This window comes from Contarinia nasturtii, unplaced genomic scaffold, assembly GCF_009176525.2.
Source record: "Contarinia nasturtii isolate CC-2019 unplaced genomic scaffold, AAFC_CNas_1.1 Cnas_scaffold_2166, whole genome shotgun sequence".
Lineage (NCBI taxonomy): Eukaryota > Metazoa > Arthropoda > Insecta > Diptera > Cecidomyiidae > Contarinia > Contarinia nasturtii.
The window spans coordinates 136,379-160,705 of record NW_022199493.1 but is presented as its reverse complement, the minus strand read 5'-3'; the positions used below and the strand labels follow the sequence as shown (position 1 = coordinate 160,705).

The 24,327-nt window shown below is 35.3% G+C and overlaps 1 protein-coding gene across 7 annotated transcripts in view; it reads right to left on the bottom strand.

Moving 5' to 3' along the window:
* LOC116347895 (regulator of G-protein signaling 17) overlaps nucleotides 1-24,327 on the bottom strand; it is a 32,356-nt gene that overhangs the window by 6,000 nt on the left and 2,029 nt on the right. For 3 of the 7 annotated variants that reach the window (XM_031778691.1, XM_031778690.1, XM_031778694.1), the window contains 3 exons: nucleotides 8,342-9,026; nucleotides 7,999-8,190; nucleotides 6,851-6,925 (listed from right to left, as the gene is read on the bottom strand). In XM_031778691.1, the coding sequence (XP_031634551.1) occupies nucleotides 6,851-6,925; nucleotides 7,999-8,189 (266 nt within the window). In that variant the 5' untranslated portion in view covers nucleotide 8,190; nucleotides 8,342-9,026. Of the gene's footprint in view, nucleotides 1-6,850; nucleotides 6,926-7,998; nucleotides 8,191-8,341; nucleotides 9,027-23,675; nucleotides 24,303-24,327 lie in introns of those variants that run through there. The other 4 variants (XM_031778693.1, XM_031778696.1, XM_031778697.1 and 1 more) reach the window with 4 other exon arrangements.

Here is a 24,327-nt window from a genome sequence, read left to right as displayed (position 1 = left end):
TTCAGCTGCTCAACAGGCCGGAATAGTACTCTCAATGGACCAATTTTTCACGCTCGAGATCGAGTGATTTATTTCGGAGACTGACCGATACTGACAGCTTTTTTCGGTCAATGGGTGGTGGTCAGAGTGTTTTCGAATTGTTCTTAAGCTTTGGAAATGGTTGAAATTGATTTAATTGTTGTTTGAGTTATGAAAATCGAATGAGCTGCATGGACTTTGTTTGACTTTGTATTTTTTTTAAATCCAACTTAATTTGGGTTTCAAATGTCGCTGGCATCGATCTTTCGGGTTTTATTCATATTTTACTCATCCCATTACCTTACTCCACTCATTCGGTATGCGTCAGTCCCTGCGCCAGTCACTCGCTTTGTTACTTTTGATGTATTTTCCACTAATTGTGTCACATTTTTGTTTATTTTGACAAACAAACAAGCAAAAAAAAAACACAGGCACGTCTGGTCTCGTTCATTCATTTTTTTTTTCATTCATTTATCGATGAAATTAATGGGCGCTTTTCTTTTACATTCTCAATCTATTTATAAATTCATTTTCATTCATCAACATATTCAGATCAAATACAATTTCAATTATTTATCATTCACAATCCAATTAAATACACGCGTGCAAAAATATCGGCAACAAAAAACAGAAATAACCGAAATTTCAACCGTAGCCCATGAATTTGCAATACTTTTACACCACAGCAATTTGCGATTTGATGAAATCAACAGAAAATCAAATTTTATTCGGAAACTCTTGCGTGGGTTTTTCTCTCTCTCTCTTCTTCTTTCGTTCTTTCTTTGTCTTTATTCCGTCTCACTCAATGATACACATCATTTATGCACACTTGGACATCGCTCCGAGCCGATTTTCATTCATGAAACGGTCGCTATTTTTGTGCACACAAAACATAAACGCAATCAGTCGCATATGAATCGTTGCGGCGAAACAGTAGCTCTTATTTTTCTCCAAATAATACTGCAACATGAAGTTTTTTTCACACGGTTTATTTGTTGTAATACAACAAATAAACTATTCATAAAAAACTTTATGTTGCAGTATTATTTGGAGAAAAATAAGAGCTACTCTTTCGCCGCAACGATTCATATGTGCTATATAGCACAACTCACCGAGCTCTCAACATTTATTATCAATGGATTTTCTTATGGTGTGCTGATTGAGAGATGTCGTCGTCGGTGGTGGTGATTGTGGTTGTTGTTTTTCGTCGCATCGGTTATGCTATATCGTATTGCAAATTGTCAATGTTGATTCGTTGTTCATTTTCATTATTAACAGCGTATCGGGTCGACACACGCCAAAATATTAGCAAGAAAAAAAGTGAAATGCAACACCGAAAATTGGATGACGGCACACACGCAACAAACAAAAAATAAACAGACAAGTGACAATGTATCGGTTTTATTTGTACCATGCTAGACAACAATGAAAAAATATTTCGGGCTTTTTCAAAAAAAAAAAAAACTCTTTGTTACTTTTTTTGAGCATAAAACGCATGATGATACCTTTAAGCTTGTTACAATGGAAAATGGGTCATTCTCTATCTTTTACTCGCTTACTCCTCCTCACCCCCCTCTCTCTCTCCATATCTGCTTTGAATTTTGAGCGCTTTCGATAGAAAGTCACCAAGTACGTTTCTTTTTATGTGCAATCGTTGACAATGACAAAGCATCGCCAAAAACGATGCTATCAGAATTTGGGAATCGACCGAGAAGTATAAAGGTCTTGTGTAAGTGAATAGGGAACGTGTGTAACATAAATCAGAATATACAGAACACGCACGTACATGAACGAACACCCACACACATTTACTCCAATATGGCGTACAAAAATGGTGGCGTTCGATTTGTTATCGAAACAGCAGAAATATATATATATCGAAAGAAAGCGCGAGTGAGCACGAAACTAAATAAGTCCCTTATTCTAGATATATGAAAAAGTGTTCGCTCTCTCCTACACTCAATGTGGTGTGTGTATGCGTTTGTTTTGTTATTTAAGCACGATGTGAACTTCGTAAAAAGACGCTAACACACATTTCAGTGTTGTGAAAGGTCCCACTCTCAACCACAATTGTGGTGTACCGTGCCAAATAGAAAGAGAGATGTACCAAAGAGTGGTCTTGAGTGTCTCAAAATGAATACAAAGACGACGACGTTCGGAGTATCGTGAATCTTATACGGAGTGTGTTGAGTGCTTAAGAAGCGGCTAGTGCTGAAGAATGGCAATAGTTGGATTTAATCGTGTACATTGAGATGCTGATGCTGATGCTGACTATGATGATTGCGACGCATGCGTTCAATTAAGCACATATTTTCGACACATTCGATTTTCAGTGCTTTCTTGGAACGAAAAAGAAAACTCATACGCCGATGCGAACTTTTGAAAAGAAAACAATTTTCGGGCAACAATTGTTTTGTTGTTTTCAAACATCCGAAGCGACGGCAGTGTGATGCCGTTTTTTTATTTGTTTGCACATTCATTTTTAGTCATTCCAATTCGCATTGCCGTGAAGAATGAGATAATTTCATTTCATCGAATATGGCGCAAATGAACTAGGCGAATGAGACACACACACACACACAAAATGACAAACATGCCAAGCATTCAATACATTCCCAACACGTTGTGTATGTGTGTGTGTGCGAGAATTTCTTTGATCGGAAGAAACGAAGATGAAAAATGAAGAAACAGAGAACCGGTGCAATGTTGAAAAGAAGAGAGAAAGAGATCGACTGTCGACTGTGTTCGTATGTGTGTGTGAAAGTGTGGGATACACTTATTTGTAATGCTCTTTTATGCTTTTGGCAAATAATCCGGATTCAATTAGTGTTTTCCGTTTTGCCACATCGCCCACATGAATGCCACCGTCCGAACAAAAGCGGGCTTACAATGTATGAAAAACCGAAGCAAACACGCGAGAGAAACAAAGCGGTGATAAAGGTGGCGAGCGGCGGGAGGAGCGAAAGAGACAAAGGGAAAAGGGTGCGGGGGGAGAGGAAGCGAGATCGGCTTGAATGACTAAAGAAAAAGTTTGCAATTGCAGTGATAAATTCGCATTTTAAATATGTGTAACAATGTATAGCATATAAGTTTTGAATTGATTCAATTTCACAACGGCCACATAAACGCTTTTAATTCAATTTAATTTGAGGGCATTTTTCCTTCTTTCTCTCTCTCTCTCCTCCCTGCCTTTATCTCGTTTTTTTGCCTTTTTTCACTCATTATCATCATCATCACCGACACTGCCGCCACCGCAAACCATCGTCGTTGTCGTTGTTGCCAATGTTACTCTTTCTCTCTCGTTCGCCACTGAAATGGCTCGTTTTGATTATTATTCAATTCAACATTTGCAGGCATAAAATGGAAAATTATCTGCTTTCATTTTCGCAAACGTTGAGTATAGAACACAACTCAAGGATTTTTCAGTGTGTGTGTGTGTTCGCGAGAGAGTGTGTGGTTGTTGTGTGTGTGTATTATATTTTTCGTCGTTCATTTTATTCAACATCAAAAATGTATTCAAACCGAATTGGCTGTGTTGCTCTAGATCCATTAAACAAAACAAATCATCATAATTTAATTCCAGTGCTAAGCTTGTGCGTGCATAAATGCGATTTCGACGGTTGATAGTTTTCATTTGTAATTTTCCTTCTCTTCGTTTTCCACGAGCGCGCACACAAACACACACACACACACACACACACACATGCATTCACTCTGTCGCGCACATACATTTTTCGTATTGAGTGCGAGCCCGCTCTCGTTTTCACATTCATTGGAAAACGGCAAAATGCTTTTGATTATTTCACATGTTATCCACATCAAATGTAAAATGTTAAGCGCACACCGCGCAACATACACACATTACATTTACAATTGTGTACGGTAACAGTAATCTAAAAGTCGCGCTTACATTTGAATTGTGTGAGAGGACGAAAAGAGCGATCGAACAAACGGCATGAACGACAGAGAATGAAATAAACACAACAACTTTTACCACGCGATTTAACTATTTTTAACCAAATGGGTACCAATTTCTCGTTAGTTTAATAGACTTTAAAGACATGTGTATGTGTGTATGGAGTCATATATGTGTCATTACTTGTTCACATCCAAAAAACCAAAAAAGAAATAATAAAAATAAAATTGACGTCATCCAATTATTAATATTATCGTACAAGTCATATATGCCACACACACACATATACACACACACTACTTTTTACCCTCAATTTTTCCCAATTTGCTTTGAATTTTGTAGTGTGTCACATTTGGTTATTTGTTTCTTTAAAAAGTATACACACAAATCTATTTTTATTTCGTATATTTTGATACCATTTTAATTCCATAGATAATAATTGATGTCAGACATGGTTTTATTCACAATTCGACTCGATTTCGATGAGTGTGATGAAATAAAGGTACTGTGTTCACTATGTGTTTTTTGATATAATGCCATCGACGTCGCCGTCGCCGCCACTGCCGCAGTTGCTTTTCAACCAACCAATCAACCACCGCCGAACTCAATGTGCGTGTGTAAATCTTATTGAATATTAAACAGTTTGGAAAAACACCACCTAAAAATTAACACACAGTTGAAATTGGAAATCCGAAGAGAGAAAGAGAGAGAGAGAGAGGAATAGGTATAACTGACATTAAAGCACTATATTTTCAAGGTACTCATGCCCTCAATTTGTCAACACTCATTTAATTTATGCGAGTGGGGTGTATAATGTGCGAGTGACGTATCCAATTTTTGACGATTTTGCAACAATTTTCACATTGAACGAAAATCATTTCGATTCAATAAATTAAAAAAAAAAAAGGCCATTCTTCGTATTCTTCAGATGTAGAGAAAAAAGGAAACTTGATTTTTCGAAATGATCATTTTTCAAATATGTTTTTCCTTCTTGTGCGCATTGCGGAAATGTCCAATTGAATGTTTGTTCAATTGTCGAATGCAACGAATAAAATTATGATTACGACTCACTTCAGATTTCATTCAATTTATACAGTCGAATTGTTTGCTCTTTAGTGTGTATGTGCGCGCGCTTGCATGTGTGCATGATTGTTCTCGATTTCAAATAAATTTATTCCGGCCAATACGTATAAATGCTGTGCATACCCGGAATTGTCAATTGCATACTTTACAACTCAATTTTGTTCGATGCCTGATGCGTTCCAGCGCATCTTCAAATTTTCAAAGTTGAGTGATTTCATGCGACTCAATTTGAATTTTCCGAAGCAAACAAACACCGAACACTTTAATGTGAAATTGATGGACTAAATTTATATAGTATAAGCGGATATCGAATAATTTACGCTGCTCATTAATTCTCACAATCACAATATATTCTTCCAAATAACGATTGAGCCATAAAATTCGGACACTATTGCACTATTACGAGCGATTACTTCCCTTTATTATTACTAAAAAAAATGTAATCGTTCTCGCAAAGTAGCACAAAATAATCACAACAATGCCACCATCATCAGCAAAATGACCGCAATAGCAACTTTTTACGTGCACATCACGTATCTTCTTCGATCTTTAAAAAAGGCATAACTTGAAGCCCTTCCGGGGTAGTTGTGACCCATCTCTTTTTTTTTTGCTTCTTCCTGTTGTGATCAACTTTTTGCTCATTCGTTCGAGTTTCGAGAGTTGTTTGCACACATTGTATTCATTACTATCAACAATTTGTACATGCAAATGTTTACATTTCCGATTTAATTTCTGTTTGTTTGTTGCATGAGATTGTTGCAAACTAATACGAATTTCGCACAAATAAATATAATCAAGAGCATTATTTGCATAAAAGTGCAGAAAATGGACCAAAAAAAAACCCGGAGGTTTTCTCTCGTTCGGCACACATTCATTTTACGCAAATGTTTACGCATTACATAGGTAGCGTGTAATTCAAGTGTTTGATATCATCAGTTTGCTACATTCAGCACCCATATAGTTTGTCGAGCGTACACAATTGTGTCGGTGCAAATATCAGCTTTAATTTGGGAAAATGCAAAATATGAAAAGTCTCAATGAAATTTTATCGCAGAAGCCAAGACGTTGCCGCACAATGTAAGAGACACTTGGTGCTTGATAAATCATATAAAGTTCTGCATTTATTTCAGACGATATTCAATTATTTGTCATATCAAAACAAACAGCCAAATGGATATATCAATTTTCGTTCGGCAGGTGAACGCATAGAACATGGGAAACGACAAATTGAATTTCAATGCACTTGGATATCGTTGAATTGTTCAGTCAAAAAGTCGATAGTTCAAATGAGTGTTTGAAGCATCACAAAAATATGGATGAATAAAGACTTTTCGATATTATTTGCGATTTAATTTGATTTATTTTGGAATCTCCCATGAGTGTGCCGAATTTGGCTTTTAAGTTGTCGTATTTAAAATGAAATAATCTTTGCATCATTCAATCACACTTATGCCAACTGCAATCCGATTAATAGAAATGCATCATATCAACCGAAATTCATTTTATTGAATTTTATTTGAAATCGTTTAAAGCTCTCTTTCACTTTATATATCCATAAATATCCCACTTCTAGCGGTTAAATCCACCAAAATCTGTTGAAAGTCTTCAATCATTTGTTGAACTTACGTTATTTAAATTAACATGGACTATTTAGCACAATTACTCAATCAAAAAAAAAAAACGATAAATATTCCACTCATTCGAAATAGTATTCAATTCATTCGGTTTGCAAGCCCATACTATCTCAAGCATTTACAAAACGCATTAAAAAATCACAACAAATGTTTTTGTTTGTTTTTTAAAGGGGAAATGAACGTAATGAAAAAAACTCACCATCTTTGAATCCTGTTCGTATTCGGTTTTTTGCGTGTTAGCACGTTACGGCAAAAGTTTAGTAAATTTGAAAGCATGTTGGTAGAAAGAAGACATTTTTATTTTATAAATCTCTTTTATATTAATATTTTTTTAATATTAAATAAAGAGTTGATGCTACTGACATTTATTGAATATTGAACAGAAAAAAGGAGCAACAGCTCATTAAATGTATGTTCGAATATTTGGCGAAAATGTTGTAAATCAATCAACACATACACACATACACACACAAATAATTATTTATTGAACACAAAAAAATGATGGTATTTGACATATTCTCCGTGCATTCTACAAATATGTAAAATTCATAATTCATTGTTTAAATACACGGCCACATCGAACGAACGGAAAAAGGAAGAAAAAATTATGAAAAAATGAAATAAAGAATGCATAAATGTAAGCAGACGCCAATCGAACAATGACAAAAGAGAGATAGGGAAAATGTCACTTGAAATAATGTCAATACACGTACGTTGTATACAAAGAGGTGGAGGAAATTGGAAAATAATTTCAGAAACAAACAACAACAATAATGGACAAGAAACAATCTGAACCGGCGCGAACAAAAAAAAGATATGTGAAAAGCGCCAATTTTTAAATATCATATTTAAATAAATGGGCACGAACATGACGAACGAAAGAGCGAAAAATAAAATAAATATAAATAAAAGTGACAAATTGTTTGGGCCGATTGGGTGCGACACACGCAATAACACGTGTAATCAACGTGAAACATATACACATATAAAATGAAAAAAAGAAATTGTTTTGGGGGTGAAAAAAAGTAATAAATGTGGCAGTGCATCGATAAAAATGAGAAACAAACGACGAGAGAGAAAAAAAAGCAAACGGTTGGTGCTTGAAAAGACCAAAATTAACAAATAAACATGCAATATAGCATGGAAAAAATGTGCGATACGACGAAAAATGGGTTAAAATCCCATCGAAAAATTCGATCTGAATGTCATTTATTTTCGGTTAGCAATCGACAGTGGTCAAAAGAGAATTGATGCCACAGCTGCCGTTGTGGTGGGATGTTCGTTTTATATATTAAAAGAAAATAAGACGAGATAAAATAAAATTGGTTATGCGTGTGATGTATTTACCATGAGCAGCGCCAGCAACAGCACCAGCATATACAGCACCTTTCATTTGATTCGGGTTGTGGTGGGCCTCCCATATTTTGGGTACCGTGAATTGCAGTGGACGATCCACTAATAGAACCTCCACTAGTACCTTGTGATGAACCACGCAATCGAACACTTGATCGAATCACTCCCGCTACGCTGCAAGACATTCTGAAAATCCAAACAGAGAGACAAGAAAAAAAAATATATATCATCTTTCAGTTTTATATGGGTGTGGGTGATATTTTTGTGTCGAACAAAATAAAAAACGAAAAAAAAGTTTTGCCAAAAAAAATATCACGGATAGAGAAATAGTACGCACCTACGTTACGACCTCCAATGAACTGTTACCGTTAGCACGACTTGATACACGATTGCCAATTAAACAAATCAAATGCATCGCATTCGCAATTCGATTTGATATCAAGTGTATTCATTCAACCAATTTCTTTTTTTGTATTTTGTTTGAACTAAATCAAAATGAACTTAATCACACAATCACAAACTAGCTTTCGACGCACGAAACACAAAATATAATACAAACATTAACACTATGAATATATTTTTTTTGCTTTATATTATTCAACAGTAATCGCAATCGTATCAACAATTTTTTTTTTATTATTTAAATTGGGTTAATTTGTTAAATTTTTCTCTCTTTTTTATTTTAAATTTGGAACGATTTATTTACGGTTGTTTGTTTTTTAATTTATTTTACACAGTGACTTCATCTATTCTGAATCTAAACTTTGCGCTATCCCATCGTTCTGCACATCTCAAATACATTTCACTTTATAATAACCACTTCAGGTCAATCCATTTTCAACATTCACATTCATCAATGGCAACTGAAATTATTTCATTTTCCTTATTAGCACAGTAAAGGAACCCGTACCAATTTAAAACACACTTTTTTTTCTTCTATATTCAATGGTGGTGGACCTTCTATTCTCAATGTTGCACACTTGTACTTCAATCCCGAAACTCTGCTCGCCAATACTCGAAGTCTGGAAGAAGACACACATTTTTAATTGTATTTTAGTTTTGTACATATAGTGTTTTTTTACTTAAAAATGTGTGAAGTATCGAAATACGTTCAATGCGTTCAATCGTTTCTTTATCAAAATTGAACAAATTTATTTCTCTCCTTCCACATTTCGCTTATGTTCCTTGGCAAAGAAGCTTTGTTTCTCTTCTCTCTCTCTCTCTCTTTCATATATTTCCACTAACTTCTATCTCCATCCTTTCAAACAACTCATTTTTTTCTATTTCCATCACTCCCTCTCCTTGCTCCTCCCTTTATCACCCAATTATTTAATGAAAAATTCATTTTAATTAAATGGTTCAGCGATGTGTTCTTTTTTGAATGAAACATTTATCAAAATGCATTTGCTGCCGGACCGAACAAAAAATCATCCATTTGAAATCGTACACTTTTCATTCGATTTATACTGTATTTGATATCAAAGCATCGTCGTTCGTTTGTTCATTATATCAACACATGAGAGTGTGTGTTTTCTCTGTTCAGGAAGTTTGGAACCATCGTACTTCCACACAGACACATGTGCATGTTCTTTGTGTACAAATTGGAACATTCATCATATCACATATAGAAATATATATATACAGAAAAATGCATCACAAACACGATAAGTACATACTTTTTCTAATTTTAACGAGATACGAAATAAATAATAATACGTAAAATGGATGCTTGAATATTTGCAATCTAGGGGGTAATCGAAATTTAACTTTATTCTTAAAATCTCATAAAAATTAATATATCCGACCATATCTGACAATATCTGTAAGTATTCAATCATATCCTAGTTTCTGGAAGTTGGCTTTGGTGGATCCTCAGGATCATGAAAACGCTCCCAGTTCTGGAAGTGGACCCTCAGGATGGGCCAGGGCATTGTCAAACCATAGTCTGGTCCATCCTGAGGATCCAACAAAACCCACTTCCAGAACTGGGAGCGGTCTGATGATCCTGAGGATCCACCAAAGCCCACTTCCAGAACAATTATTAGATCAGAATATCTCACAATATCTCACATATTTGTTAAAAATTGACATTTTGTACTTATATCTATTCAAATGCGCTAAAAAAGTTAAAATCTCTTCTTTATCTGCAATATTCAAAAGCGCGGTTACCCCCTAGTTTGCAATGCATTTGGCCAAAAAATTGACAATCGTGTATGGAGGCCCAACTTCGGTTGAATAACATTGCGCAAAAATGGGTGATTTGAAATTTACCAAAAAAGCGAACCAAGATGATGGCTCATAACGGATGCTACATGTACAAATGACGTTATGACGAATGTGCCCCATTTTCCAACGGTTTTTTTTCTTCTCTCAACCAAATGGTTGCTAAATTGCGTAGTATGAGAAAAATGGCAATAAAAAAGCGCTATGTTTTCTTGTAAATTGCGTCCTGCAAAAGCAGCCTTTCGAAAAATGGAAAAGGCCCAGAGCAAAAGATTGATCAAATTTCCCAGATTTTCTTCAAATGAATTTTAAATTGGTTTTCACGACTTATCACATTTTTCACGAGAAGAAGCTAAAATTAAAAATATGTTAATTTTTTGTGGTTTTAGCGTTCAAAAACACTCGCTTCGGCTGCAAAAAATGGGACGATTTCTCGCTACTTTCTTTATTTTCTTCTTTTCATCTTTGTCATAAAAAAGAAAAAAAAAATATTTGTGAAGAAGTTCATAAACAAATGGAGCGTTCAGCTGAACGATTTTCAAATGTTGACATGAAATGATATTTTGTGCGTTTCTTAATTCGGTGCTCTTTGAAGTCGACAATTACCGGTATACCGGCGGTAGACATGTCAATGGACGTGAGTTCGTTCATGACAGAATTGGTAACCCACACTAAAATTTGTAAATGTAATCAATCAAATATTCAAATTTCAACAAATTGATACGAAAAGACAACAATCATGAAATGAACGCGATCAAATGCATTCAATTTGAATGGAATCAACAAATCTTTTTTTATATTTTATTCTCAGAAATTTCAGGTAGAAATGCTGTTTGATAAAAAAAAAGCATTAACGTTTGTTGTTGTGAATGGAGCGTGTGACAAGTAACTGTACTGAAAGCCACTCAACGCACGAAGCGCGACACAACAACTTTATACGAGAGTGAGTGTGTGCATGTGCATACGACAACATGTCGTTGTGAATAATAACAATAACAAAGACATGCCAGTTAAAATGGTAGAAAAAAATGAATAGAGAACGCAACTGCAAATATAAATATTGCGAATGCAATTGCCATTTGAAATGTTCCAACGAGAATAAATGGTGTGGGAGTGGAACAAAGCGAAGTAGAACGATAGAGAGAAAGCGTAAAGAGAATAAAATGTGAGTGAGAGAAAGAGTAAAATCAGCGTGAGCGTGTTTTGTTGGATCGTGGCAAAGTGCCACAAAATTACATGTAGTTACATTTGCTTTGGTTAAAATCATCTAAAATATATTGTGTGTCGGTGTATATGGTGGTATTTTTGAGCTTTGGATGCCACTTTGTCCGTCCACCATAAGTTATACAGTATTACAGACGATACAGTATTTGACACACACGCACACCCACTAAGTAGACGAAGTATGTGCTGAAATGATCAAAGAAAAAGCAAGAAACACGCTCACACCATCGTAAGATAAGCGACACAAAGGCAACGACGACGGCACTTAACTAACAGAGAAAAGACGAAGATGAAGAGAAAAAAATGGATGAAAACAGAGAGTCCGAATAAAGAGAAGAAAACGGAAAATGAAGAAGCGGAAAAAGGAAGATGAAAGGAAAACCACCATGCATTCGCAACAGATATGTAACTTTGATCGCTATTATTAGAATTGGTAGCTTGTACACTTTCTTATTGGCATGTTTTGTATCTTTTAAGCCGTTCCGTTGTCAACGCTTTGCAAGGAAGCGAAACGATGACAACAAAAACAGTGTAAAAGATTTCGAATGTAGTGCGACGATACATGAGACCGCGCGCGAACCATTTCGTTCAAGCTTGCCTGCTTTTACATTGGCAGCACTGGTTGCCGCCACCATCCTTCCAAACTCTTTTTTCTATTCCGATATTGAAAGAAAAACTGTTGCTGTTTGCCGTTATATTTATTATGTGTATGTGTGTGTGCTCTGTGTTTGTGTCTCGCTATCCTGTGCACCGTCATGCACAACAATTTAACGATGCTCCCATTACACTTCTAAATCGAAACTACAATGAACTACAATGAGATGGCAAAATGAAAACAGAGCGTTTTGTCGTTGGCATATGTTTCCCTGAATCGCAATGCAGATGATTTTTTTTATTATTATTATTTGTGTATTCGTTGTTGTTAGTTTTTTTTCTTTTCGTTTTGGTTTGTATTCCGAATCACAAGTTTACTGTGTGTACGTCTCTCGATTCTCATTTTGAATACAATACAAAAAAAGAAGTACGAGAAGCATTCAATCGTTTTGTCTTGCAAATAATGTTGGATATGCGTTGTTCGACTCATTTCAATTAAATTTGCCTATTGAATTTCTCTGTCGCTCTTTTTTGTTTCTGTCGCTCTTTCTAAACCCCCCTCTCTCTCTCTCTTTCCCATTTTTGCTATAGCCATAGTTAACTTTTGCGCTCACATTTTCTGTCAACCATACTTTTCTCTCTCTATGCATTCGGCGCGCTGATTGCATAAGTGATTACGCTGTTATTGCTGTTTTCACTCTCGTTCGCGTTTTATTTGGTTTTGTTTCATTGCCTCTGCAGAAATCTACTGAAGAAGACAAAAAAATACGATAGCTACCAGCAGCAATAGCAACAACAACAATGGCATTCATTCTGACTTTCACATTTAATGATCAGGCTTTCGTGCACTATTTTTCCGGTTTATGTACGTTCATTTTCTCATTTCATCGTTCCAATATGGTAAATCTCAGAGTGATAGAACCGAATATAATTCTTCTCATTTTTTTTTCTATTTGCTTTCCATACAAAAACATCATTTTTTCCTAGCTTTACCTCATTTCTGCTTCTCATTCTAGGCTTGTTAGTTCATTTTTTTTTTCGTTGTGTTGTTCGAATTTGTTGTTTTTGTTGCTTCTTCTATTCGCTGTTTTAACTCAGCTTTTATTATTATTTAATGATTTTCTTTCTTGTGCCATCTTCGAGTTCACTTTAGCCGCTTTTGTGGTCTTTGTTTTTTTTTTGTATGTGTGTATTGAAAAATGAAGAGCACCGTATTTGTTGGTAGTTTTTTTTAAATAAACGCCATCCGTCCATTTTTTCGCGCAACACACTACATCAACTCTTGTACCACTTCATTTTCACGGTTTGTTTTTTGGTACAACGGGTTTCTTCTGCTTATTCGCGTTTTGTTTTGTTCATTTGAATTGCATAATGTTCTGCACCGAAAGAGAGCAAGAGAAATGGAAGAGAGAGAGAGAGAGAGAGAAAGAGAGAGACAAAATCCCATCTCATGGAGGACGAAGAGGGTGAATCGATGAGAAAAAAGTGGGCGAAAACGAGAGTGAGAGTTCGCAAATGGTTTTATATTTAGATATCCTGGATTCAGAATAAATGAAGATTTTCTTCGAAAAAAACGTGAATATGAGCAAACAACGACGATTTTCTGTTGTGCGCTTTTTTTCATGTTTGATTTGTATTGTTGGTGCTTGTAATCACGCGCGCGACACGTTCATCTTGAACACTATCACCAACATCACCACCCCATCGTCACCGCTTTCACTTTGATTACATTGCAAGGAAAAAAAAGACAACAAAATTGGAACAAATTATGTTTAACTGAGATGGCATCGATTCAATTTCTAAATGAAACTGCTAAAGACATTTTGTACATCATCGTTGAAAATTTAAAGTTTATGTCATGTTCGGGCAATACATTTTTCGTTGTTTTTTTTTTCTTCTTCGTCACTTTCTTTTATTGCATCGCTTCAATTGACCTTGTCATTTCGATTTTACTGTTGACACAAAGACCACCCTCAGACGCTCACTTCCTCTCGCACCGAATGGAAAATTTGAATTGTTGTTTTTGCAGTATTTTCTTATCGTATCAAAGGATGTCATTTCAAAAACAACAAAAAAAACGATATTTGCCTCTGTTCATTTTCACTGTTTTAGACGGTGTGTGCATTGTGCGATAACAAAATCATTTTTTTTTGTGGTTACACAAACGTTTGCCAAACTGAAAGCAAATTAAATGCACATTTATTTGTTTTAAATTGAATATGTCTCAGCATGCAACTCGATTTTGGAGCATGTTAAAGTGCCGAGCACACAATCTATCGCCATTTAAAAACCGTAAAATGACTTTTAACAAAGGTAAATAAAGGAAACGTATACACACACACATTTGCATACTCTCAGCACATTGTCTGCTGAATACTAAATATTTACCATTGCAGCTTGACCATTTACTGTGAAACACCACATTTTCGGACTTAACAAATGCATATAAATAACAATCGAATCGCTTCGAATCAATGACGACCGTCATGTGCACACTCATGAAAACAATACCAGCGAGCGGGTGACATTATTAAAACAGAAGTGGATCCATTCTTTCCTTAAGTATTCTTTTTCGGTGAATATTTTATCAGTGAAAAACAAAACAAGAACGCATGATACTTACTTCCGTAGCACAGATTTGAATTCGTTTAATCGAAAAATTGCACTTCGTGGATGTAAGTGCACCTTTTCTACTCTTCACTTTTTGTACAGAAAAAAATTGCCTCTTTAAATTTTCGAAAGCATTTTTTATATGTTCAGCCTGCCTCCTCTTGTATTGCCAAAAGCTCAAAATGTATTCAAAATACGGTTCACTTCTATTCGTTTTGGCTTCTTTAGGCGAATATTTATATTAAATTCGTGCATTCCTCTCTCGATCAATTGTTTGTACACAAACTCCAAGCAACAATGCTGTCATCATCATCAATTGGTTATTTATTAGCTAGACAATAAGCTCTTAGATAACTATAGAATATTTACCAGTCGTTGGCAACCTTTGTACTTTTATGCAGATGGTAGATGTACAAATCGATTTATATGCGGAAATGTGTGTGCGTATCGAATGGATGCATGCTCCCAAAATACAATATACCGTCGAATGGAATTCGACACTATTTTGATATCACCAAACCATATTATATTGTATGATGATGCAAAATGCCAATGTCCACGTTTATTGAAATCATTCAACTGTTAGAGATAGCTTCCTTTTATATTCAACGAATTGAGAATCTCAACAATGTTCCATACATACACACACATGCCATACAAAGGAGAACAACGTTTGTTTTTCGGGAGTCCAATACAGTCTTTTAATGTGCCAGTCGTGCACAACTGAACAAATGTACACAATGTGTAGTATACATTCACATCAAATGCTTGCATTAATATGGTATATATCTTCCTGTGGGAAATGCCAACAATTCAATGTTCGTTGCAAAGAATGGAATTCTCTGCATTTTACAAAAAAACATTATGGCATTTATTATCGCTGCACTTTCACCGGATTTTCTTAAGAATATGCGCTTCACAGAAAATTTTCACTTAAAAAACAGAAACACTGAAATGCATATTCTCTGCCGTCTTATGCATTAGATAGCATGACAAGGAAACAAAGTCAATGTCTTTGCCAGAAAAAATAAAGGGGAATCAGGCTTTTTCTCAAATATATAAATCATATTTTATAACCGCTGGTCGATATTCCTATCATTGAAGATGTATGTGCAGTTCATCTGGGTGAGACTATCCAAGGCAAAAATTCACAGAAAAAAGGCAAAAATTAACTGTTGTGTTAAATTACAGATCAAAGGAAATAAAAACATTTGGTGTACCATAGAAAAAATTGCATTTCGATTAGACTGGCCCCCAAAACACAAAAGTTGAAATTTTTTCGCTCTTACTTCGGAATACTTTTCCATATGGTGTGCAAATAACGTGTGTAAAGTTTCATGCCGATAGCTCAACGCTAGATGGTGCCGCAAGAGCTCGGTAGGTCATTATGTGTATTTATTGAAAAATGACGTTTTCAGTTAAAATAAAAATATCTCCGCACAACCATATCGACTAAAAATTGATGGTAATCGACCGGTGAAGTTTCAAACGATTTGAATGAAAATAAAACACATTTCCATTCAAAATTTTCAAGCTGGAACACTGTCATTTGCATAGAAAATTGTGAGCAATGAACGTGGGGCCAAAATATGAATATGAAACATGATTTATCCGAACTATAATTCACTTCTAAACCTATTCCAATGACTGAATTCAATCAATTTTGACTGTATAAACAATATAAATGCTGTTTGAAAGCATTCTGGCCTGATTTGCGCATTGCTATACTGGCCGTGGTGAAGATATGTTTTCAACTCGCAATATAAAATGGATCATTTTATGAAGAACCAAAAGTGACATTCAATTGGTTTTAAATCATATATTTTATGCTAAAATCGATAGAATATCATGAAATGTCAGACAATATAATCTTCAAGTACTATAAGTTTCAAAAAGTGGCGTCTAAACGATGACATACACAGTGTTTTTTTAAAATACACGAAATAGGTTCAATCATTCAAGCTAACTTGACTTGGCTCAAAATTGTTTAAAAAGGCAAATCGTGAGTGTTCTTGTTCATTTTTAAACTTACATTAAATCCCGAATCACATAAATGTGTCTTTTCATTCGGAAAATCAATTGAGTCCATCTATTGTTTAAAAAAGCTAAAATTATGCTCAACAATCTGTACGTTTTTTTATTAGCCATCTCGCTGATCCATTTTCAATTGACAAAATTGTTTTTACTTTTCCGCACGCACCTAGTGTGTAAGGTAAAGTATTGGAATCGGTCGAAAAATGAACACCCATCAAAAATGTGTTTTCTGGGTGTTTTTGGGGCCAGGGAACACGAATCTAGCGTTTTTTCGATGTCCGAATGTATGTGCGTACCCTGTACCCTGTACCCTGTACGCAAAAATTTGTTGACACGATAACTTTCAAACAAGAAAAGTAATTCAAAATCTAACTTCACAGGATGATTGGGGGTGCCGAGGAATAGAAACCATTAGATTTTGAGCGAATTTGATTGATAGAGTAAAGTGTCATGTCTGGTGTGATGCCCATGAGCATCCATGGGAAAAATTCAATTTTTCTTCCAAAAGTGATAATTAATGTATTCTTAAACACTCAAAAATATGTATTGGGGGTTTTTGGGTACGAGAAAACCGAATATGATGTTAGTTTTGCGATACAATAATATTTCGACACACTTTTCATACAAAAATTTGAAAAACATTGGATTTTTTTATGGAAGCCATGCCTGTATGATATCGTAATGAGCTGAAACTTTGCACAGGTTATTTTTGCACTCTAAAATAACATTCCGAGGGTTTGAAGAGATTTCAATGCATAATAGAGATACCTCCCGAACAAAATTTTGGATTTTTTGCTCAAAAGCGAAATTTTCGAATGGCAGGTACCACTCAATTGTATTGAAATTTCTTCATACTTTCAGAATGTTAGCTTTTTGTGAAAAAAATAACATCTGCAAATTTTCACATGATTACGATATCATACAGGCATTGAAAAGTCCAACAAAAATTATTTGTATCACAAAACTTATATCAGATTCAGTTTTCTCATGAATTCATATTTACGGCAAAAGATACGTAATAAATGCATGTTGTGGATCACAGTGCGGAAAAATTCATCTCACGGATGTAAGACATTTTATTTTTTTTCTGTTCGCATAATGCCTTTTTTTATATCGTTTTAATTTTCTTCGTTCATTTCGAGGGATGCCTATTGATTTGTGCTAACAAATGGCATACAATTGGCTTCGATCACAATGTAAATGAAACAAAACTATATTTAGCCAACCGAATTTTGCGGTTACATTCATATTTCGCTCCAGTTTGTATAATGCGGATAACATTTCTTGCTCACTCTCAAATAACTATTTTACGACATGATTTATTGCATACGCAGCGTTCAAATGTGCTAGTTTCTAACATTATGTTAGAGAAGAGTTTTGTGTAATAGATTGAAGAATTTTGATGGTTTTTGAGAGAATATCATTCAGCACTGGTGCCAGTGGCTCACTGAAAATTCAAACTCAATCTGATTGAGATGAGGAAACGACGCACTGCCTGAATTTTCGGACTGCCAACTGACACCAATCAAAGGAAACATGAGTTTAACAATGGTTTTTTTTAATGGTGATTATGATTAAGGGAAAATTGGTCAATTATAAGCTTGTTATACATTTTTATGATGGATTTCATTAAAAAACTTTCACGTGGAAAAATTCACTTAAAAAACCACATGTAATGATGAAAATAATCAAAAAGTATGATGAAATCGAAGCACAATATGTTAAAAACACGTTTGTGTCCGAATTAGAGTAAAATACTCCAAACACTCTAAATGAGCATCATCTGCCGCGCGTGCGTATGATGGTTGACTGATTCGATTAATATGCTTTGAGAAAGATGTGCTCACTTACGATACTCACTAGGGTAGTAGTTGGCATATTTGTTTGGTATTCGCGTTTTTTTTTGTTCGACAACAATGAAACCAATTTTTACGATCCATCATAAATCAACCGCAATATTCTAGTATAATAAGTTAACCATGAGCAGAAAAAATACCGTATTAAATTCAATTGCAGCTGTTCTAGGCGAAATGTGAAAATGAACGGACATTTCGATGAATAACGTTTCGTTCCTAATTTTAGTCGACGCAAAAACAAAAGCAACAAAAAAATTAACTGAGTATATAGGTTTGCTTGCTGCTCGGACTATATCGGAGAAAAATCGTTGATTTTAAGAGAATAAATACTTTCAATGCCTCTTATTTGTGCAACCATTAATCTCTTTGACGTTTCAAAGACACTTTGAGTCAGAGAGTTGAATCTAGTCGAGAGACTGCAACTCCGATTTTTGCTTTGTCTTCAAGAAAAGTCAAGAAGCCGAATAACTAACAACAAGCTCTTTACTTAAGTTTGACAATTCCGTAATTAAAGTTAGAAAAAATTAAGTGTAAATGATGGCTCTTATATCAATTTAGAGACGATGTTTATTTGTTTGAGAGAGTATTTTGCGCAGAGTAACTGACTGCACTGAAAATTGCACTAAGACTTTTAATATCTCAAACAAAATACGCATTGCGCCGTTCAATAATGGAAGTTACCTCATTCCAAAACAAATATTAACATTTTCAAATTGAACACGATACTGAAACGTTTTTGTTTTTAAAGTTATTGTATGACAATACAAATCGACAATTGGAACGATAGCGTTTGTTTGAAGTAATTTCGAAGAATCCGAAAATAGTTTGTCAGACCACATATCGTTAAAAATACAGGGTGTGCCATGAGTTTTGAAAAAAGACTTAAACACGACACCTTTCAAAAAAAGCCGTCGACATGGTCTTACGATCAAAAATATGCAAGCCAGAAAACAATAATGCAAAGAACTGTTGCGCCGGCACGCCAATTCAAATATCGTTTTTTCGGATGAAAAGTTATTCTTGCTACAGCCAAGTCTCAATGCACAAAATGATCGTGTGTATGCAGTGTCTGCAGTAGATAATCCTGAATACGAAAAGACCGTTAAACGATTACAGAATGTTCCAAAAGTGATGGTTTGGGGCGCATTTTCGGCCGATCGTTTGGTTTTCATAAAAAAAGACGTAAAAATCAACGCTAAATGTTATAAACAAGAAATATTGTGCAAAAATCTGTTGCCACAAGCCAAGAGATTGTTTCAAAACGAACCATGGGTGTTTCAGCAGTATGGCGCACCTGTACACCGAGCTAAAACAGTGCAACAGTGGTTACGAACAAATTTGGCCGATTTCATTGACAAAGATTCATGGCCGCCATCGTCTCCCGACTTAAACCCATTGGATTTTTTTGCTTGGGGCTACATTACATCGAAGCTCAATAGTCGAAAGATTACTAAGGTTACCAATTTGTACACATTCAAAAAAAACCGTGAAGATTTGGAACAAAATTCCCATGAATGAAATGCGTGCCACGTGCAAGAATCAAATCAAAAGACTAAATCTAAAAGTGTATGTTAAATTCCACTAGAAAATAAAATCAAATCAAAATTCCACTCCAAATTGTCGTTTTTTGAGACATATATAAACCCGACAGTTATTCTGGCACACCCAGTTAATGACATATAAATCATTCGAAACAACAAAATCGATGTAATTTCAAACGATTTGATTTTCAAAATGATGGAAATCGTGTTCAACATAACAACAACTCTTGTTTGAAAACTCTTGACCCCGAAATTAAAGGCACTTTTCCATAATAAATTAATTGATTGAAATGTGAACGTGGTCTTTGGCATAAACGGGAGCTGAATTGTTAAATCGAAAAAGAAATGCGTCATAAATGTACGTCGCTGTTTTGGTAGATCGAAAATATAAACTCATCTGAATGAATGAAAAAACATGAATAAAATCGAATACACGATCAAAGTTGAAAGGGTATTATGTCAAATGCTACAATCCATTGCCATTGTTTAGTGATACATGTTTAAACTCGAGGTTTAATACCATTTGACCCAATTGTATTGTGAATCTTTATGCCAGGTTATTCGGCCACCGTATCATTTATTTTTCTCTCTAAAAAAAATCATACTAAAAAAGTATCTGCGTCTAGAATAAAGAAAAATATTGGATCGATTAAGGAGAACTCTCTCTCTCTCTCTCTCTCTCTCTCTCTCTCTCTCTCTCTATTTGAAGGAGTTGCACGCAATAAATTACGGAGAATGATTTTCTGTTCAATAGTTTTGAGTTCGAGATGACACCATACCATTTCTTGGTTGTTCAGAAAAAACAATAACACTTGAACTGAAATATAGTGAGCATCCAATTGAAGTGAATTTATGATTGGACCAAACTAATTGTTTCAAAGTGCACAGTTTTCAATCTTTTACTGGAGACAATTTATCCAAAAAATTTGCACATTCAAGTGTAACGTTAATTGATAAGTGTTGTTCTAAAAACGTATTACGAAATTCTCAATTGTCACATATATTAGACAGCATGACAGTTGACTCAGTTCATTCGTTCCATCAAAAATGTGAAATTAAATTTTATGAAAAATGAGCTCGGTATTTCACCTACGAACATGCATTTTATTCGCACTTTAAAAGCTGGAATCACCTGAGTGGCGCGTGCTTAACTCTATCTCTCATTTTTTCTCTGTTCTGGTTTTTTTTTGTTTCGTTGCATTTATTGCTCGTTTTCCAATTGCAATGACATAAAATGCCCGTTATCCATGCATTTCACACGTTCCGATTCCGAAGGTGTGCAAATCTTTGTTGTTGACCGCATATTATGGCGTTCACATTCATTTCAGTTCGTGGCTATTTAATTAATTAACTTTTGATGTTGCTCCATATGGAGTAACAATACAACCACCACCATAACAACTACGACAACAACAAAAACGTGGACCGAATCAGCCCAAAATAAATACATGCTGAACGGAAGTATGTATGGTGCGAAAAAAAACATACACCGGAAAAAAATAGTTTTTCATCGCAAAAAACGGCATGGAATAGGTTGAAAAGAGTAGAATGAGAGAGAGAGAGAGAAAAAAAAATTTGTGTGTGATTGCATATCAAGTGGGCTGCCATTGTACGGCATCGTAAATAAAATGAACACGTTTTCCTTTTTTTCGCTTCTTTTAAACCAACGGAATTCACCGTTTGCCTCTTTTATATAATAATAATAACATCAAATCGGATTGTAATAGTAACTTTTTAACCTAGATTTGTGCACGACTGCATTTTCTCTGCGATATGAATGATTGGCGCGCGCCAATATTACATCGTTCATTTCACATGAAATTGCTTCAGGATGCTTAATTGCTTGTGGATGGAAATAAAATACCGCGAGCAGAAAACGAAAATAAATGACGACAACAACACACATCACTTTGAATAATCGAATAATCGAATGGAGTGTTCAGCACTGTTTAATTTAACATGAATTAATGCCGATGTAAGGGGAACAGAGCAGTTTTTTCGGCAGTTAGGAAAAAAACGGATGGTTCATTCAAATTTTATAATTCAACTGCGATGCAGAGCTCTTAAACTTTCATAATCGCTTTTGAAGCAATGCGGATTCATTCACACCTTGGACCACATTTTTTTTCTCTCTCACACACAATCAGTGTTTGTTAGTACCCGTCGGGTACTACCCGAAATGGGTAATTATTTTCAATTGTAAGACTTAATGCGGGAGTGGAAAGTGAAAGGTAGAGCAAAGCAACGAGAGACATAAAACGGAGAGATATGAGAAATCACCAATAAAAACCAGGTATTCCACTTAATTTTCATCTCTTTCTGTGTGAAACTCGATGTGTCATTTTCAGCGCTTGAAAAGCCATTCTTTTTTTTTTTGTTGTCGTACACATACAATACATATGTTCGCGCTCGGGTTCGTACATGCCAACGCTTTTATCATCTAACAATTTGATGCTGTGCGAGAATCTAATGGAGGAGATGGTATGTGGATAAAAAACCGAAGAGAAATTGCACATCTACACTATTCTCTAGGTGATGTAAAAAGCGTTCCATTCTTTCACGATGCGTCGTATCGGTTTAATTCACTCTTTCCAGAGATTCAAATGTGGGTTGAAAAGTCATTTATAGCATGTTTCGCTGCAAGTTCTACGGTGCACATTGAGATGCCAGCACAGTCACAGTCAGCCAGCCAATGTGTTGTTTAGGTTAAAATAGTTAATGGGAATTTGTGAATGTGATAGTGCGTGTGAAGTATGATACTTCATTTAATTGACAAATTCCAATAAAATTGTGTGGATCGGTGTGTGATGCATTCCATCCTTTTCACTCTTCTTTTCGGGCCAAACAAAAATATGGGTGACACGCTTTATAGAACACACACAAAAAAAGAACTGAGTTGACCTGTTAAGCGACTCACTTTGCCGCTTGATTTAAAAATCAATTTTGAACGTGCACAATGTTCGGTGAATTCTTCAGAAGGGGGGAGGGGGCGTGCTAAATTAATGCTCATTGAAAAGGTTTTTTTTCCGATGTAAACACCATGTTACATTTACATATTATTGAACAAAGGGGATTTTCGTTGTAAATTGAACGAAAAACTCATTGACGTGTGTTTGTGTGAAGAAAATGAGATGAGAACGCACAACTAATTTTTGATTGAAATATTGATGCAGAAAATGTGTTCACGCTCATGTTCAATGACAACATAAATCGACAAGCAGCTTTCAAGCACGGAAATGAGAACCAAAAGAATCTACCGTATTCGCAATTTTGTTGAGCTAAATGGAGAGAGAGAGAGAGAGAGAAAGAGAGAAAGATGCACATACCGAAGAGGTGGAAATGATTCATGTACGGTAGAGGCAGATACACACACAGAGAGAGAGAGAGAGAGAGAGAGAGAGAGAGTTTGTGTGTGTTTCGCGGAATGTGTCAAAATACACCACACCGCACCGTAAACCGAACCACACCGACACTGACATAAAGAGATCGATATTATGACGAAAGGGAGAGAGAAAATGCGAACGAACGAGAAATTATACTCTGAATTGAATTCGCATCGCAAAAATCTGTATAGACAATATCATCTAACCTTTTTATTGTTGTTGTTATTGTGCGTCGTCCTTACAGCAAACTTCTTCTCTCTTTCTCTCTCTCTCTCTCTATATATATATATATCTATTTCTCTTGTTGACACGCAAACTAATATTCCAAAATATTATGTCGTTGTGCTGCTACCAAAGCTCGTTGATGCAACTGTTGTTGTTGGTGTTCTTCTGCTTTTGCTTCTGTTTCTTCTTCTTCTTCTTCTTCTTCTTCTTCTTCTTCGGTGAAATAGGTATATTCCGTGTGTATTTCCGTTTTAAGCGTAGGAATTGAGCGCGTGTTGAGTTCGCGTGAAATGTTTATCGAAAAATGTGGCAAATAAGCGAACCGAGTTAAAGAGAGGTAGACGATGTAGAAAATTGTGTGTTTATATGTATACAGTTACTGTCTATTATTCTGTTGTTTTGTCGTTTGTTTCACAGTTAGTCCGATAAAATAATCCAAACAGCATCAAATTACACCCGTCAATCTGATTGTTGAAAATGAGAGCATTCGGCATACAAGGAAAAGGCGTTCATCTTTATAATGTATGCAATGCTCTATCCTCGTCGATTGACATTTGCATCGTCATTTGTATCTTATTCGATTTCTCTTCGTCTGTTGCTGTTGGTGCTTTGCTATTGCTACCGTTTTTATTT